The 20,384-nt window shown below is 37.8% G+C and overlaps 1 protein-coding gene across 1 annotated transcript in view; it reads right to left on the bottom strand.

The window, feature by feature from the left end:
* LOC150085960 (dynein axonemal heavy chain 8-like) overlaps nucleotides 1–20,384 on the bottom strand; it is a 1,559,705-nt gene that overhangs the window by 1,523,255 nt on the left and 16,066 nt on the right. The window contains exons 3-4 of the mRNA XM_090374756.1: nucleotides 15,879–15,963; nucleotides 6,812–6,945 (exon numbers count right to left, since the gene is read on the bottom strand). Of these exons, the coding sequence (XP_090230882.1) occupies nucleotides 6,812–6,945; nucleotides 15,879–15,963 (219 nt within the window). The remainder of the gene's footprint in view (nucleotides 1–6,811; nucleotides 6,946–15,878; nucleotides 15,964–20,384) is intronic.

Here is a 20,384-nt window from a genome sequence, read left to right as displayed (position 1 = left end):
CAATTCTCTGCAAGCTGCAAACACGGGTAAACTCCCCTTTGTCGGGTCACTCCAAATGGAAATTTCTTAGGGCACACTGGAATGAATATGCTTCAAATGTTCAGTTAGATGATGAAATAATTCAACTCCAGCCCATAGATTATGTCACACAACATATAACTAATCAGATATTACAAGCTGCCAACTCAATACCAAAGTCCTTGCCTGGGAAACGCAAACGCAATAATTACTGGTGGAATCTGGATTGTACATACGCTAAACAGGAAAAAAACAGGGCTTGAAATTTGTTTTGGAAATTCCCCACAACCAGTAACCTAATTAGTTTTAAAAGAATGAAAGCCAAGTTCCGCCAAATAAGAAGGAAAGCAAAAAAAGAAGCATGGATTAGCTTTTCCTCTAGTATAAACAAGGACACAGATATCAGACTCATCTGGAAGAAAATACAAACCCTTGATGGCAAATATGTCCAGTCCCTGGCTTCAATATTAAACTGGAAAGGAAAGGAGTTGTCCTCTCCGGCAGAAATTGCAAATGCCTTAGCCGAATCATTTGCCAGTATATATCAGCCGTATCCACCTACAACCCAATCTTTCAGAAAATTAAAAAATCATCAGAGCAGCATAAGATCAACTTCTCCACTAGAGTTTCACACCCGCACAACCAGCCATTTACATTAACAGAACTTTTAGGGGGGCTCAATAAAATATCCATTAGTGCTGCTGGTCCAGATGAGATCTGCTATGTCATGATAAGCCAACTAAACAACAAAACAAAAAGGGCATTGTTAAAATATTACAGTCGAATATTTCTAGAAAATACTTACCCAAACTCCTGGCGTCACTCAATTATACTAGCCTTTCCAAAGCCAGGAAAGGATTGCAGCTTTCTACATAATTACAGGCCAATTTCACTGACCAGCTGTTTAGGCAAAGTCCTGGAAAAAATGGTTCACAGGCGGCTAATGTGGTTCCTGGAAACTAACAACTTGCTAAATAACAAGTACAGGTTTTGAAAGAACCGGTCCACGTTAGATGTAATGATAAAAGCAGAAGCAAACATCCTAAATGCCTTCATAAGGAGACAACATCTGATCATGAGCAATCTCGATATTGAGAAAGCCTTTGATAACACCTGGCGATATGGTGTACTTCAAGATCTTCATTCTTTTGGCTTGAGAGGTCATTTACCCTACTTTATACAAAACTTTCTATGCCACAGAACATTTCAGGTTAGATACATGAACAATTTATCCAAATCATTTGAACAAGAGGAGGATGTTCCTCAGGGGTCCATTCTTAGTCCAACGTTATTTTCAATAAGAATTACAAACATGACACAGGATGTACCGAATACAGTAGAATTGTATATGTTCGCTGATGACCTCATTGTTTCTTGTCAATCCCAAACCATGAACACCATTGAAAGACAACTTAAAATTTCCATTGCTAAAATTGAATCATGGGCATTACGGAATGGCTATTCCCTATCAGAAAAGAAATCTAGTGCAATTCATTTTTGTAAAAAGCACAAACTTCATCTGGATCCAGAAATATTTTTAAAAAACAATCTGATTCCTGTCACTAACAATTTTCGTCTGTTGGGGTTATATTTAGATAATAAACTTAATTTTGCTTCCCATATTGCTTTCCTTCGAACTACATGTCTTAAAAAACTGAACATCCTGAGAGCAGTCTCTGCCAAGTCCTGGGGTGCTGACAGAAGCTCTCTCCTTCATCTCTATAGAGCTTTAATAAGATCACGCTTAGATTATGGATCACCTGTCTATGACTCCGCTAGGAAAAGTTCACTATTATGTCTGAACACCATACAGTATAGTGCTCTTAGGATAGCTGTGGGAGCATTCAGAACATCTCCGGTCCACAGCCTGTATATTGAGGCAAATGAACCCCCTTTGCATCTCAGGAGAAAATCCATATTGTGTAATTATGCAGCAAAAATTAAAAGCATACCATTCCACCCCAGCTGGCAATACCTGTTTGCTCCTTAATATGCTGAATTATATCACAATAAGCCTAATGAAAACCGCCCCGCAGGGATTCGAATGCAAGAACTCATGATCAGTTGGGATATTAAATTTCACAACATATTCCAAGACCTTGCTACTCCTGGGACTCCCTGGACTGAATTCTCACCTCTCTGCAACAATTTCTTTTTAAGATGGGGAAAATCCTCTCTGGCAAATATCAACTATCAGTAGCTCCATAAAACTCATTTGTTGGAAAACTCAGATAAAGTACCTATCTATACTGATGGCTCCAAAACAGATGCAGCCGTTGGTGCTGCAGCAGTTTCTTCCACCTTCTCAGTTGCTGCGTCTCTTCCTACGGAATGCAGTATCTATACTACAGAATTATTTGCAATAAAACTAGCTCTAGATAGAATACACAACAGCCGTATAAAGCAATCTCTGATATACACAGACTCCTTAAGCACAATCACTGCCATTAATCTACCATGTCGCTCTCTCATCCGATTCATAAAGAGATATGGTCTAAGTTAATTTACTGTCAAAAAGCCAACCAGAAGGTTACCGTCTGCTGGATACCTGGTCATGTAGGCATTCCAAGTAATAAACAAGTGGACACCGCTGCTAAACATCCTGACTATTTACTTTTTATTGCTCTTCCAGGCAATAAAAAGTGCCCTACACCGACTACAAATCCATCATTAAAACATCATGTAGGAAGAAATGGTCTGACCTCTGGAAAGCTCAAATAAATAATAAACTGCTGCAGATAAAAAAAAGAGCCAAAACTGTGGACATCTAGTATCAGGAAAAGCAGATGACAAGAAGTAATTCTAGCAAGACTCTGCATCAGTCATTCACATCAAACTCATCTGTATTTGCTTACGGGAGAGAACCCTCCTCATGTTTCTTTTGCCAGTCGCAGTTAACAATAAATAATATTCTTATTGAATGTCCCCAACTTTCAACTACCAGAAAATCAAGCTTTACCTCCCTATCCCACTTGAAGGAACTGATAACCTTATTGCAGATTCTTGGCAATGACACAAATTTGGAGGAACTGTTTACTTATTTGAAACAGATAAGTCTTTATAATAGCCTATGATCGCAATAACATGAGAAATTTGTGATAAGCAAATATTGAACAGGCACAATATGGCCCAAGAGGCCCTTGTGCCAAAAACCCAAATTCAACAACAACAACAAAATTTGATATGTATGTATGTATTATAATGCCAGCACGTAGGCCAATGCGTTATGGATTCAAGGCCACGCTGACTGTTGTCGCAACTCCCATTATATAGGACTCTACTATCATTCATACATAAGTAAACACTCTAGATTCCGAGCGGCAAGGTCGTTGATTGTGCATAAGCTGTACAAATATTTTTGGCTGTGTATTTTTATTAAAGATTATTTTTTAAAAACGTTACACCTTTATACGCAAATATCAGATACTAATTAGTATCAATCAGATACTAATTAAATTGATTTAGTTAGCATATTGATATCATATACTGTTGTTGCAACCTGTATTAATTTCTTTTCTATGTACTGTCGAAACTAGACTGTCGAAATAACGGCATCCCAAATAACAGCACATTCGAAACAGCGGCACATAGAGATCAATGCGAAAAAATGAAAACGGCGTGATTACTGTATTTGTTTAAGTTCACCAATTTTAAAGTGAATTCTGTACTGATATCACAGATTATATGCTGTTTTATTTATTTATTTTAAATTAAAAACCCCTCACTATGGCTCCTAATATTAATAAACCTCATTCAGAGAAGAAAAGAAGGAGAGTTAAGAACATTAAAGCTTTGTGACAAACTTGATATTATTATTGCTCATATTATTTCTCCATGATTGCGGGATCCACCTCGTGACGGGTATTGCTACCAAGTACACAGGGTGGTTGTTGTTATGCCTGGTGTTACTGCTGATCGAGGAACTCTCTGAATAACAGGTGTTCAGGATTGTGACTTTCTGGAGTTCCTCGTAGGTGTTCGCTGGGAGACCTATTGCTGCTAAGCTGTTATGTAAGGTCTTTGACACCATGCCTGTGGTTGACACGATGGTCGGGATGGTCGTTACTTGTTGCATATGCCACATCTCTTCGATCTCCTGTCTTAGGTTTGTGTGCTTCCTGATTTTTTCCACATGGGTTTTCTGCAGGTTGCCAGTGTTGGGTACCGCTATGTCAATCAGACAGGTAGTCTTTTCCTTCTTGTCCACAAGGGTTATGTCCGGTCTGTTGTGCGGGATTCTCGAATCCATTATTATGGCGCGGTCACAGTACAGCATGTGGGTTGGGGTCTCTAGTACTGCCTGGGGTTCGTACTTGTAGTACGGTACACTTTCTTCAATCAACTGGTATTTCCTTGCTAGCTTCTGATGTATTATCCTGGATACCTAGTCATGTCTATGAGTGTACTCAGTCTGAATGATCACCATTTACCTCGCAATGATGTGTTGGATCGTTTATGAGGCCAGGTGACATCGTCAACACATGTCATCGGACACTCCGGGCTCCTTGGCGATGTGTTTTCTATAGTTTCTAGTGTTAATTATCTGGTCTTGGATAGCAAGCATGAAATCATTCAGTCTCAGGGAAGAGCATCCCGCTCATGATCCATGCATTAGAAGCAATTTTATCTATGTGATCTTGATGGAGATCGTTGTAGTGTCTACCATGGAGTGTCTTCTCTGCCCATCTTTCTAGCTTTGTTTGTACCTTCTGGTTGGGGGGGGAGGACTGCTCACTTAGGTTGAGTGGGGTATACTGCTTGTCTATCTTCATTATGGCCTGCTGGAGTGCTGCTGTGTGTTTCTGGAAGTAATTCTTCAGGTTAACTATTGCTGTCTTCTGTTGCTCAATGACGTCTATCAGGCCCCTTCCTCCTTTTTCCTGGGCAATTGTCAGTTTCTTCACGGCAGATTTCGGGTGGTGTTGGCAGCTCTTGGTCATCATTGTCCTTGTCTTTCTCACGATATCCTCCAGCTCGGTGTTAGTCCAATCTATATCCCCGAAGGAGTATGTTAGCACTGGGACTGCATAGGTGTTTATGGCTTTAACTGTGTTCCCTCCGTTCAGCTTTGCTTGCAGCAGGCTTCTGAGTCTCTGACGGAATTTTTCGGTCAGGCAGGCCTTAATTTCCTTGTGCTGTAACTGCTGTAACTGCCTGCATCATCCCCAAGTATTTTTAGGCCTCTCTCTCTGCCATGGCTTTGATCTCTTTACCACTCTGCAGCTGGTAGTTTCAGTTGACTAATTTACCCTGGTCTAGACAAATGCAAGACCGATGGATTGCATTTGTCTAGACCAAATTCCATCCTAATGTCATTGCTGAATTCTTTGGTGATCTGGAGTAGTTGCTGGAGGCCCTTCTCAGTTCCCACATAGAGCTTGATGTCATCCACGTACATCAGGTGGGTGAGGGTGTACAGGTTCTTCCTTCCTTCCTTCTTTGAGGTTATATCCGTACTTGTTACTGTTGAGCATGGTGGATAGTGGGTTAAGTGCTAGACAGAACCACAATGGGCTCAGGGCATCTCCCTGAAAGGTTCTTCTCCTGATGGGGATTGGCCTGTTTGTGATGTTTTCGACCTTAATAGTGGTACTCCATTTCGTCATCGTTTCTCCTAGGACGTTTGTCACTATCGGATTGACTTTTTCACTTTGTAGATGTTTAGCACCTCTATTAGCCAGCTATGAGGCATGGAGTCGAAGGCCTTCGGTAATCGATATAGGCTGTGTACATGTTGCAGCACTTCTTGTAGGCTTGCTCCATAATCGTGGCATCTACGGTTAACTGCTCCTTGCACCCTTTGCTCAGCTTAATAATAATAATAATAATAATAATATTATTATTATTATTGTTGTTGTTGTTAGCATATGGTGCAAGGAAGCCTGAGGCTTATGCTACACCAGCCAAAAAAAAAAAAAAATTTTTGAATTACCCTGAGAGAGAGAGAGAGAGAGAGAGAGAGAGAGAGAGAGAGAGAGAGAGAGCAAGGATCAGAAATAGAAGGGAATCGCCAAGAAAGAGAAGAATGATGATATCCAGCTCAGTTTCCTGGGTGTGCCAAGCCAATACTCATCAGATGTGAACCCCTGGGGTATAAAAATAGGAAACAGAACGGGCATAAGCAGGAGTGTATTAATGGCAGAGTATAATACTGGATCGTCAACATGTTTTATGTTTTTTTACATGCAGTTAATAAAATTGCATTCTTAATCTCTCTATTTCTTTTTTAGCCTCATTATGTTTGCATTAAATATATTTAAAATAAAACTTTCTAGATAACAGAAAAATCGAAATAACGGCATCATGAATCCCAAAGGTGCTGTTATTCTGAAAGTCTAGTATATCTGGTTTATAGAACCCAAAATCAAAATCAAAATATAAAAATCCAAGATGTAGTCAAATTTATTTAATTATTGGAACTAGATGGGCCAAACTGTCTCAATTTATCTTTTCATGCCAATAAACTAATTATGGCTCCTAATGTTATTTTTCAGGTATTTTTCATTAAATATTATTACCTAATAATTTAAGATTTCCCAATAGATACAATATAATAAACTAGAGACATGATATTCAAGAACTCACTGGAAATAAATTTTGTGGCCAGATAAAAACAAATATCCTTCAAAAAGAAAAATACTGAAAAAAAAAATAATGAACATCAAAACAAGAGAAAAAAACGTGAGGCAAGGACTATTTTAGTACCATCCCACAAAATGCAGACCTCTAAAATTAAATATAGAAGAAATGTGTCATACAGTTATTCAAGACAACACATTTTCATAAAAATTACCTTGAAAACATCATCTTCCCCTAGCTCTTGTCCAAGATTTAATAAATAAATGAAGTGGCCATCTAATTCAAAGTCCTTTCCATTTGTAATCACCATGTTTAACTGCTGCTTCTGTTTAAGGGTTTTTCCAATAGCTGATAAAGATATGAAAAAAAATTCTATTACTTTTTTAATAATAAAATTCACATAAATAATGTGTAGTTTCTTCATCTAACATATATTTTAGCAGAACATTTAAAACCACCTATAAAAAAGCTTATCAGCAGCCTGAATGAATTCTTAGCAATAGTCAAGATATTGAAATTTAGAATTATTTATTCAATTCAATTATTAAAGTACATTTTTTTCAAATGTATTTAATAATATTCAGATTTTTTTCTTGACCCTGAGGTGTCTGCAACAAACTCGTGTTAACTGCTGGCTAAAGATAAAAATTTGTGATTTTTTGTACCTTCCTAAATATAAACAAATTTTTACTTAGATAATACTTTGCTAATCAGCTGATTTGGAAAAATGCAATCCACCATCAGGGGTTATAGTAACTTATTAATTAACAAGAAGAAGAAGTGTTTTCTTCCATACAGTTTTGGCTCCTCATATGGTTTATGAATTTTTGTTTATCGTTTTCACAAAGTTACAGCACAAGTGCACTCAGCAGATCCAGCTTCACTATGTTTGTTCTATCTAGCTTGTAATGCTAGTGTGAGAAACTAATTGCTACTGAGCTTAGAACTGTGTTTGTTTCTAGTTCAAGTTGTTATTATTATTAGTAGCAGTGGTGGCAAATGATGAAAGAAGCAGGCTTATACAGCATCATCCAAAAAAAAGTCAACACTTTCCATTTCGCCTGTCCATTCCCACTAACAGTTTATCTATTTCTTCCTTGAATTTATTCAAACTACCTACCTCTAACAACACCAGATGGAAGTTTATTCCAGTAATCAACCACAATCTGGCTGAAGGCAAATTTACACACATCCAACCTTCAATCATCCTTCCTCAATTTGAATTTATGCTCCCCCATGTGTAGTCTGAGTAAGAGGAAGGATTCCAACAGCACTGAACTTACTCAATGAATTCAAGGCCCCGACCATCTCAATGAGATCTCCTCACAAGTGCCCAGTCTCTAGATGCTGCTGTTTGGAAAACTGAAGCCTTCTTCAGAGCACCCTTCTGCTTCCCTCACCAATCTTGCTGCTCTTCTCTGCACCCATTCCAACAGATCTACATCCTTCCTAAAATGAGACTTCCATTCCTGAATGCAGTACTTGAGATGTAGCCTAAATATTGCTTTATACATTTGGATAATCATCTCCTTATCCCTGCTGGTAATTCCTGTCTATCGTTGTTGTTATGGAGGCTTAATGGCACATAAGCATCTATGGCTATAATGTGCCTATTCACTTATTATTTTAGGAGATGAGGAATTTCCATAAAATCAAAAGAAAATTTTAAATCAGAAATTATTAAAAAGTCCAGTTTGCTTGAGGAAGTCAAAAAATTCAGAAATATTTGCTTTATCACCAATGAGATTTTCAAGAGTTATTGGTTTACGATTATTTATCAGTGAGATCAAGGATGAAGCTCTGTGTTGTTTATAGTAGGGGCAGTCAATTAGAATATGTCTAACAGTCAAGATGTTAGAGCAATGTGTACACTGTGGTGGATCACCTCCTGTGAGTAAATAAAGATGTGTCAGATGAGTATGACCTATTCTTGCCCTTGAAAGGACTACTTCTTCTCGTCTCGATGTACGAACACTGGAACGCCAAATTTTCGGATCTTGTTTAAACTGAAAGAGTTTATTATTAGTCTGAGAGTGCCAGAGTGCTGTCCATTGTGATAGGCAAGCAGCATGAACGGTTATTACACAATCTGATGCTGGAACAGGGATATTGGTTAAATCAAAGGTAGTTGGATTTTTTGCAGCTTTATCAGCCAGTTCATTGCCTAAAATACCGGAATGGGCGGGTATCCAACAAAAAGCAACCAGTTGTTGACGTTTTTTGATTTGTAGTAACAAGCTTCTGATTTCATCTAGAACAGGGTGAACTTTATCTTCGCAATTACTTAGTGACATGATTGAGCTGAGGGAATCAGTATAAATAACAGATTTTAAAGAACAGTCGGAATAGAGATTTTCTAAAGCAAGTTTTATTGCATACAATTCAGCAGAAAATATACTAAAATCTGATGGAAGGGATACTGATACAACTGTATTTGGAAACACTGCAGCTGCTCCAACATTTGAATTAGATTTAGAGCCATCTGTATAAATTTGGTAGAAATCAATATATCTTTGAATGTGAACATCATGAATTTGTTTGAAGTTTGTTGCTTGCAAAGTATTCTTTCTCCATTGGCAGAGGTAAGTGTCACATGTTGGAAGAGGAGGAGGAGCCCATGGTGGTTGAGCAAAGGTTGGTATCTGCTGTACTTTCCGGATGGAAATATTCCAAACCTGCACAAGTTCAAGAAGGCGAAGACCAACTGGTTTAACTATGCTGGGTTTGTTTCTGTATAGGTTTTCTAATGGTGGGTTTAAAAGGTATGACTGAACGGGATGAGAGGCACAACTTTGTATCTTGACAGCATATTTCAACAACAGTGTTTTCCTGCGTAAAGTTAGTGGGGGCTCGTGAGCTTCTATGTAGAGACTATGTGCTGGCGACGTTCTGAACACACCAATTGCAATTCTCAAAGCACTGTGTTGAATAGGATCAAGCCAGCGTAATGCACTCTTTCTGGCAGAATCATAGATTGGAGCACCATAATCGAGACGGGATCTGATTAATGCCTTGTACAACCGAAGCAGGGAGGTACGATCTGCACCCCACGTTCGGGCAGATAACGCTCTGAGTATGTTTATCTTTTTCAGACAGGAAGTCCGTACATTTTTAATATGATCTAGGAAATTTAATTTGTGGTCAAGGATTAATCCTAGAAATCTGATGTTAGTAGCGATTGGGATGGAGACATTGGAAATTTGAAGTTCAGGATCCGGATGAAGTTTTCGTTGTCTGCAAAAATGAATTGCAGTTGTTTTCTGCTGAGAGAGTCGGTAGCCGTTGAGGCTGGCCCATTGTTGTATTTTATTTAGTGAAATTTGAAGCTGTCTTTCAATAGATCTCATGTTTTGGGAATGGCAGGAGATGGAAAGGTCATCTGCATATAGATATGTCTCAATTGTGTTTGGAAGCTGTTTGGTGATGGAATCAATTCTAATAGCAAAAAGAGTGGCACTCAATACTGATCCCTGTGGAACACCTTCTTCTTGAATGAAAGTTGAAGAGAGGGCATGTTGGTATCGAACTTGAAATGATCTAGTATGTAGAAAGTTCTTAATAAACACAGGAAGGTTGCCACGTAGTCCGAGAAAGTACAGATCACTAAGTATACCATGCCTCCAGGTGGTATCAAATGCCTTCTCTATGTCTATTGAAACCATTACTAGATGTTCATGTTTGACAAAAGCATTACGGATGGCAAATTCAGCCTTGACCATAAGGTCTAAGCATGACCTGTTTTGACGAAAGCCATATTGACTACCGCTCATTAGCTCTTCCGACTCGATGATCCAGATGAGTCTTCTGTGGATAATTTTCTCAAGGATTTTACTGAGGCAGCTTGAGAGAGATATGGGTCTATAGCTATATGGGTTGGATGGATCTTTTCCAGGTTTTAGGAATGCCAAAACTGTAGAGTGATGCCAAGAAACTGGAAAAACATTTTCTAAAAATATACGATTGTAAAAGACTAGGAGGAGGCGCAAAGCTTTGTCATTAAGATGTTGTAACATGACATAATAAATCCCATCTGGTCCAGCAGCACCATTGCGGGCTGTTCTAATGACATGTAATAGTTCAGAATATTGCAGAGGTTTATTATATGGGAGAAGGTTTGAAGTTTCAAAATTAATACCATGCTTTTCTTTAGTGTTTTTAATTCTTTGGAATGAGCTAGTATATGCTGATGTTGCTGAGATTTCTGCAAAAATATTGCCCAAAGCATTGGCTATATCTACAGGATTAGATATATCTTGCCCATTCCAGGAGAGGATTGGAGAAGGTATGGTAAGAAACTTACCAGACAGCTGTCTAATTCTTTTCCATATTATTTTGGGATCAGTATTTCTGTGAAAAGTGGATGCAAACCGGGTCCAGGATTCTTTCTTTGCTTGCTTTTGTATAAAGCGTGCTTTTGCCCTTAATTTCTTATAATTAATGAGATTGACTGTGCTTGGGCACTGCCGAAACAAATTCCAGGCTTTATTTTTTGCTCTCTTTGCTGTGGTGCATTTGTCATTCCACCAGTAATTATAGTGCTTTCGGCCCGGCGGATTTGATAGTGATATCGTGTCTTTAGCCACATTTAGAAGATGCGACGTGATGTATTCTGTCACATCATCAATATGCTGGAGGCGGATTTTTTCCTCATCAAGGTCAATTGATGACTGAAATTTTGCCCAGTCTACTCGGACAAATTTCCACTTTCTGCTGGGTTGAAATGAAGGAGTCTTTGCTTTCAGAAAGTTGCATACTATTGGGAAATGGTCACTGCCCATGGGATCGTTTATTACATACCACTCTATGGTTGGGGCTAGTACTGGTGAACAAATTGAGAGATCTATTGCTGAGGTGTGTCCTGCTGGGAGCTGTACGTGTGTCGGTGCACCTGTATTGAGTACAGTGAGATTTAGTGTCTCCAAAAAACTTTCAATTAGTCTACCTCGTCTATCCAATTTAGTAGAGCCCCATAATGGGTGGTGCCCGTTAAAGTCCCCTAATATACAGAAAGGTGGAGGTATCTGTATAAAGAGGTCTTCAAGATCTTTTAAAGAGCAAGTACAGTTTGGTGGTAGATAGACTGAGACTAGTGTTACTGTACCATGGAGAGTTATACGAACAGCAACAGCTTCTATTTCAGTTTGGAGTGGGATATGTTTAGATGGGATCTTTGAATTTACTAGTATTGCCACACCACCATGGGCAGCGTTAGCAGTATTTCGATCTCTTCGATAAATCCAATAGTTCTTTATCGAAGGAGAAATTTGTGTGGTTAGGTAAGTTTCCTGTAAACAAAAGGCAACCGGAGAATATTGGTTAATTAGGTATTGAATATCGTCTGTGTTGGAACGAAAGCCTCTGCAATTCCATTGTAAGATGTTGTGGTTCATTTTGGTTTAGTTGAGGATGAATCATCTAACTGTTTTTTGTTTGAAGAGGATTTTTTTCGGTCTTTTTTCGGGAAAGTAGGGCGTCCAGTATCCATCGTGTCATTTGCATGAAGTTCTAGTATGGGTTCTTCATGATCTGGGTTTACATCTACTTCCATACTACTGGCTGATGATTCAGGTTTATTCTTATCTTTAGCAGTTTTAAGTTTTTCTTTGTTATGCAGAACTGTCCGAGTCTCAATTGGGAATTTTTCTGTGTCATTTGAGACTGTCTCAGTATCATTTGGGATACTAATTGGGGTGTTGGTGGCATTGCTGGTTTTCGTTTTAGAATTTTCTTTTCCTGTGGTTGATATGGTTGCCTTAACCCAATTAGCTAGCGAGACGTTGGGCGGTATCGACACATCTGTTTGAATTGCAGTTGTATGAAAACTTCGGGTTCGAGAGGCATAAGATGGACTTGGCATGGTCAGCATTATTTGTCTGCGTGCCTCAGGATATGTGACTTTGTGTTCTACTTTATATTTTTGGATATTCCTACCTGTTTTCCACATTTCACATGTTTTAGAAAATGCGGGGTGATTGCCTTTGCAGTTGGGGCAGATGGGAATTGCGGCTGGACAATCTGCCTGCGTATGATCCTTTGCTCCACAAATAGGGCAGATGGGTCACCTCTGCATGCCTGCTGTGAATGGCCATATTTCTGGCATTTAAAACAGCGAAGAGGATTTGGGATGTATGGACGAATTCGGCAGTTTAAATATCCAGCTTTTACTGAGGATGGCAAATCAGGAGTACTAAAAGTTAAAATGATGGAACGAGTTGGAATGAGATTTCCATCTTTTTTTGTCATTATTCTTTTAGCGCTGATTACCTTTTGGTAGCTAAGTTCTTGTACTAATTCATCCTCAGACACAGTAATTAAGTCCCATTCTGTGATGACACCCTTTGATGAATTTAAGGTATTGTGGGGAGTAACAGATACTGGCAACCCACCAAATGTCATTGTCTTTAATAGCCACTCCGAATGTTTTGTGGTGGCTGTTTCAATCAGGAGATCTCCGGATTGGAGTCGCTTTACCATTTTTGGTGATCCTGCAATAGATTCTAGATGTCTTTGAATCACGAACAGAGATAACTTACCCACAGGCTGGGTAGACAGAGAGTGCATCACCAAAAAATTGGGAATATCTGAACAGTGTGTTTCTGTTCGAAGCCTTTTGGGTTGGCTATTTTCCTTGTCTTCATTACCATATTCTGGTCTTGAGCTTGAAGGCTCTAAGGGTGGAAAATTTGTAGAATCCATGATGGCTCCTTTTGGCCCTGGGGGATTATCTTTTCCACCCAGGTTACCGGCCCCGCCACGGGGAGGCAGGAGCAGTGCCACGAGGTGACCAAGCGGCTGGGTTAGTAATTAGTATTTATAGAAAAAAAACAGAAAGGTGGATTCCCTTTCTGGGCCTTTCCCTACTTCTTGTAGAGTGAAAGTGCTACTCGGATATACAAAGAAATCAAGAAAACGGTTTTTGAAACAAAAATAGAATCTGTTTGCTCAAATACTCTTTGCAGAAATCGCTTTTAGAAATGCACTACAAATCGCTTGGCCACGGAACGCTTGGCACCCGGGGCCTCCTGTCTATCATTGATAAAACCTTTTACTCTGATTTTTACATATGAATACAGTAAACCCCCGCTATTCGAGAGGGTTACGTTCCTGAGAAATGCCGCGAATACCGAAAACGCGAATACTGAGTTATGGCTCCCGTAGTAATAAAGGAGTTCCGTTCCAAAGTATGAAATATATAAGAAAAACCAGTCTAAAATTTTGTCTATGTATGTATTATATGTACCTTCGTAATATGACTATGTACATAGACAGTACATGGTGAAATGCAAGCATATGGCATCGAAATTAAAATAAGAAACAATTTAATATTAAATATAATATTTATTAGAAATTTCAAACAAATCTTTCAAACCAGTGCCTTTGCTAGCTAGAAAACTTATCCTGCCAGTACTATCACCAGTTTCGCTAAAGTGTTGATAAAGGAGTTTTGCCTTTTCACGAATGATGAGTGAACTTAACGGAATTTTATTTTGAGTTCGGTCTTCTATCCACAGATTTAAAGCCTTTTCTATTTTTTCTAATTTAACATCACGAGTTACAGAGCAAATTTTTGAAGCAATTAGCGCGTTTTCACGGACACTACAGCGGATTTTTTCTTCCGATTTTTTGATTGATCATACCGTTGACTCATTGATTTTATAATGTTTTGCCACTGAGGAGACACTTTCACCATTAGAAATTTTGTCTAATAACTCAATTTTATTCGCTAATGTCATCACCTTCTTTGATCTTTTCACATTTCCCTTGTTATTCGTAGCCATATTTTTGTACGGGTTAGAAAGAACTTGTCCACAATAAAGTCACTTTCTTCCGTTAACACGCTTGAAAAAGTTTGTTTTACGCTGCAAAACGGTAGATTTATCACTTTTGTAAGCATATCAATTTATAAATTGATAAATTTATTCAATTTATAAGCATATAAATTAAAAGCAAACGACGAAACCTTCCATGGCAAGTGCATAACACATACTGAACAAGGATTAGTGAGAAACATCCACGTGCGCGATTTTGTCACCCCTCTTTCCCTACCCACTGAGCGCTGTTTTGACCGGGAAAGATAATTTTAGCCACGTCCGTGTTTTTTTTTTTATGGCGGAAAACGTTCACGGTGCTTTAAAATCCACATTTTTTTTAGGTTATATTTTATATTAAATCAGCGACCGCGAATACGCAAAACCGCAAATACAGATACCGTGAATAGCAGGGGTTTACTGTATTACTCCTTGTAGGGGCTGTGTTTGCCCAAAGCAGCAAATTAGTAAAGGAGCCAAGTTCATTTCACTGCAGAGGTTGAAATGATTAGATTTAAATTTAAATTTGAAAAAGTATCTAAATAATTAGATAATAAATGCTTCTCTGTGTTCCTGTCATGAGCTGCTGTCTTATCACTGTTTTCACTCTAGTAACCAACAATTTGGGGCACTTATGCTATTATTCGGTAAAAGCTCCAAGGCACTGTGTAGTAATATCTCAGAACTTTTAATGAGTAACAGAAGCAGTTTTAAAATACTTTAAATGAATAATAGCATAAACCTCAGCCTAAAAGCTCACTAGAATGAATATAATGAAAAGATGGCTGCTCATGATAGAAAAACAGAACACACAGAAGCATTTATTATCTAATTATTTCACCTCCTGCACTGAAATTAAAAATCCCATTCCTTTGCTAATCAGCTGATTTGGACAAATGCAATCCACCATCAGAGATTATAGTAACTTATTATTTAACAAGAAGAAGTGTTTTCTTCGATACAGTTTTGGCTCCTCATTCAGAGTTCATTTGTTATTCACTATTCCAACAAAGTTGCAAATTGAGGTCACCTGCTACATGAAAAAACAGCTGTAATAGTGGTTCCTTCGAGTTAACAAGTAAGGGATTCACCTGTTTTGGTGTGTTATTCAATTAAAAAAATATTAGTAATTTTAGGTTAATCTGTGAATAATGATACTGTTTCTAGAATAAGCATAAGTTCAAGCCCATTGCTGTCAATGGTGAGAATACAGCATTTCCAAGACAGAATACAGGGAAGAATTTGTCATATAATTATTGCTGTTAACAAAGTATATAATTTATACCTAGCAAATCATTACAGATATTTGGTGGAATATTATCTGTGCAAGGAGAAACACTATATTTAGTTAACAAATGAAAAGAAATTCTGCAATGGAAGATGAAGTACATAAAAAAAAAAGCATTGAAAAATAATTAATTTTACTGAAAGACTATTTAATTATGAGAATGTTCAAAAAAAAAAAACACTTACGGGTAACATATGGCTTCTCTTCACGATAAAAAAAAATCAGTGCCTTCAGATTTCCAGCAAGATAGTCATCCATGGTATCCACAGTCTAAAGTAATAAAACTAATCTGTATTATCTGCAATCATTTGATTTTATTATAAAATTAAGCATATTCAGTATGATTGTATATGATATACACTATAAGGGATATTGAAAGGAAATAAAGAAACTGTACATAATTTACTCTAAAACAAAGGCTGCAGGATGACCTTTATTTTAGGGCCTCTATTATTGTGGGGTATGTGAGGGCAATCCAATGGTAATCCTGTTGGCTCACCACCCCAAGACCTTTGAGCCCTGGAGAAAACCACACCAATGCACCTTGGTATATCTAGCCTTGGCAACAGTACACAATAAAATTCACTTCTGGAATAAAATTAAAGTGAATGAAAATAAACTTCTCTATAGCATAATTAATAACTGAGAAAAGTAATAACTTAGTTACATATTCTCCAATTTTGACTGTTGTGACTGATGTGCCACTAAGGGGAAACAAGACTTCATCAGTAAAATAAATTTCATCCAAATGTTCACAAGACAACATATATTCATGGGCTGAAGGATGAAAAGACTGAAGATACTTATTGATATCAGACTTGAATTTCTGTAGATTAGAATAGAAGTACAGAGCATTCATTTTAAAAGTAAACCCAAAAAAATTTAAAGGAAAATACAATTTGTTTTAAGAATATCTAACAAAGAATAGTTTACATATTGGAAGCATCCTCCATTTATTGAAAGTATTAAACAGTATATAAATTCACTCTTGTGATCATGTTGCAAGGGATGCAACAGAGTTTATCAACACACTCCTGAACTGTACTTTCAATGCTTGCTTTCAGCTGCTGCTTTCTATTTTAATAATCAACATAAAAAAAAGTCTGGGAATGTTAAACCAGGCAACCTAGGTGGATAAAGTCCTTGTAATATAATATTCAATCCCCAAAAAACTCTTGCAACATATCAGTTGGGGGGGTATGACAGATTGCTCTGCCCTATTGGAGCCAGATGTCTCTTTCATTTACCTCTAGCAATGCAATAAACTGCATTATGATGCCTTTAACATTAGAGTAACATTAGAGGTGAAAGCTCATTCAAAAGCTATGGGCAAAAAAGTATGCTATTATGTGCCAAACCCTGTAAATCAGTTTAGTCTCACCCTAATCTCAGAAGCACTAATGGTCACTTGCCCTAATGGTGATTTGCCATAATGAACGCTTGCCCTAATTGTGTCCCAATGGCAAGGGACACAATTAGGGGCAGGTGACCATTAAGTGTGCTACTGTCAGTTGCCCTAAGCAAGTATATAATTGCATACTTACAATCCCTTTCACTCTAATGACCCTTTACAGGGGCTTGATGAGCAAGTTAGGTAATCCCCCCCAAGTGTTTCCATCTGCATTTATCGGCCTAAGAATTCGTTCAAATAGTAGCCAAACATCAGCAATACGTTTGCGCTTTACAGCAGGGGATATATTATAATATAATATTATCCCCTGCTGTGATTATATTATAATATTAATATTATAATTTATAGTTGGTGTGTGGCTGGTTCAGGATCTAACCGATACCTATCATAAGACCATGCTAAAATGCTATATACATGGATGGAACATTTAAAGTTGTTCCTAGATTATTTTGCCAACTGTATACTCTTCATGCCATGCAGAGGCCAGAATTTTGCTTCTTGGACAATAAATCATGTGGAAGGATGGCATTATGATTTAAATAAATCTGTAGAGCACCGTCATGTTAATACATGGGAGATTATTATTATTATTATTACTAGCCACATAGTGCAAGGAAGCTTGGGCTTATGCTGCACCAGCCAAAAAAAAAAAAAAAAAAAATTCCGAGTTACCCTGAGAGAGAGAGTGAGAGAGAGAGAGAGAGAGAGAGAGAGAGAGAGAGAGAGAGAGAGAGTCAGAAATAGAAGGGAATCACCAAGAAAGAGAAGAATGATGATATTCAGCTCAGCACCGTGGGTGTGCCAAGCCCATACTCACCAGATGTGAGCCCCTGGGGGTATTTATTTTTCCCATTAAAAAAAACAAGCTAACTTTAAGAGTATACCAGGATTAGTAAATTTTGGAAATCTTCCACCTCATAAAAACCGTAAATACGAGGGCATTAATAAGAAATTAATGAAATGAACAGTAGATAGATAAAATGGGGACTTCGATATACGCACCATTGTGCAAGCAGTTGGTTACTGTCGTCCACTAAATAATTAGTATAATTTAAACTTTAATAATTTGTATTTGTATTTTAAACATGTGTTTATTTCTTTATTTGATATTAAAACATTTATACATAAAGAAAAATAAACTGTTTATTAACTAAACCATAATTTTTTTTATTACTGTATTTTTATTCTGATGTTATTTTTGTTTATTTCTTTCATTATGTTTTTGAAGTCCATTTTTATAATTTTATTGCTCCAAAAAACAGAATATGGTTACATACACACAATAGAAATGTGATTAGGGCAAGTGGGTCATTGAGCATGTATTTTTAGGGTTGGTTGGTTGGTTGTTAACAGTTTTATGGTGCATCAACATCTAAGGCTATTGTATGTCAAATATTTTTTAGGGAAAGTGGGACATAGAGCATATACTATTAGGGCAAGTGGGAAATAGGGCATATCAAAAATTTATTATTTTTTACTTAACTACAAAATTAATGAAACAGATTTTCCAAAGGACAATAAAGTTCCTTGATTTTTGCATGTATCAAGGGGAAATCAAACTTGGCCAACAATTCCCACAATCACTTAGAAATTGTAATTGTAGGAAAATGTGTTAACCACAATTTTAAGGTTAAAGAAATGCAGGTTATTGGGAAAGGAGTTCAAAAATTAATTCAAATGACTGCATAAGGGGCAACTTTAGTAGTACCAAACAAAAAGTACTTTACAGTGCTTTAATATTTGAGTTAAAAAAAAAGACCACATCAATTAAAACGCCATGGTATTTATTCACCAGTAATGACATACGAGACTTCACATATGGATTGTGACTAAATGTCACTTGAAATGCGAAAGTCACTTTCTCCAGTTATACAGGGTGTTTCAAAAGTGATGGTCAATAATTTAAAGGTGAACTGTACAGACTACAATATGCAAAAAAAAAAAAAAGCTTAGTAAACATGGGTCCTTAAATGAATCATTTTCCAGATATTGCACATTTCTAGTTGGGATCCACCATCAATGCTCTGAGACATAGCAGGCATACTAGTACTTGTCAAAGGATAGTCAACATGGAAAGAGGTTATAGCAATGAAAAGTATGGTGACATGCACTTCATGGTTGTACTGCCGTTGGCTTTACATGGAATTGTAAAGCCAATGGCAGTACACTCAAGGCTGCATGTTTGTACCAAAGAAGCATTTCCCCGCTGAAGGCAATCCAACAGGCACACATTCATCAGGGTACATCAAATGCCTTACAGAACATGTGTGCTTTGCACATGGGGTATGAGCAGGTAGGCCCAAAAGCATAAAACTTGATGTTGAGGAAACTCAACGCCAGAGCAGCTCACTCCTGTGCATCAGGCAACACAGAGACAATCTCCAAGGCAGAATGTGATGGTCCCATAGGAACTAGTTATTGTCAGGGAGATGGGGAATATATTATGCAAAAAGGATAGGTGGAACAGGACCATGGTATGTCTACCAGGGGCAAAAGTTGATGGTGTTGTAAGACAGATATCATCTTTTAAGGGCACAAAACATGATATTGTTGTACACATTGGCACATATGACCTTAAGAGTAAGAGACCTGAAGATTTACTTAACAAGTACAGGTCAATGCTGGAAAAAAGTCACGAGTTAGAGTTATATTTGAAAGTGTCTTCAATACTGCCCACACACGATAGGAGGGAGCTCTGTCAATCAATTCAGCCCTGGAAAGATTGTGCAAGGCTCATGGGATAGAATTTTTTTCAGGTCTGTGCTTGCTAATAGGAGAGACTGCTTCCACAGTGATGGGATACACTTAAATAGAAAGGGTGCAAGAATATTTGCTGATGCTATCGAGGCAGTGTTAGATGGGTCAGAAAATTGCGAGATTGGGAGGATTCACAGACTAAACGATTAACAGTAGCCGCAGGCAGAGGCAAAAGTGATTCTTGCACTGCTTCTATTCTAATCAGCAGCAGGCAGAGAGCAAGTTGCTGGGGATTTTAAGAGCTGGGAGTCATCATGGAACAAGTAAATGTATGGGCTGTGTTAAGGTAACTAGGAGTAAGAACAAGTGCATATATACTTGCACATACACCAATGCTAAAAGTATAGTAAATAAATTTGAAGTTGTTGTATTTGAAGTACCGATCAAGACATCAAAGGCAGATATTGTTGGGATATCAGAGACATGGTGTCACACAGATATAAGCAGTGCAAAATTGAAATTTGGGGAGTACAATGTGTACAGAAAGGACAGACAAGGTAGGAAGGGAGGAGGGGTTATGCTG

Source organism: Mastigoproctus giganteus, chromosome 5, assembly GCF_048544385.1.
Source record: "Mastigoproctus giganteus isolate SK-2022 chromosome 5, ASM4854438v1, whole genome shotgun sequence".
Taxonomy (NCBI): Eukaryota; Metazoa; Arthropoda; class Arachnida; order Uropygi; family Thelyphonidae; genus Mastigoproctus; species Mastigoproctus giganteus.
Note: the sequence above shows the minus strand (reverse complement) of the source record. Positions and strands in the feature narration are given on the sequence as shown.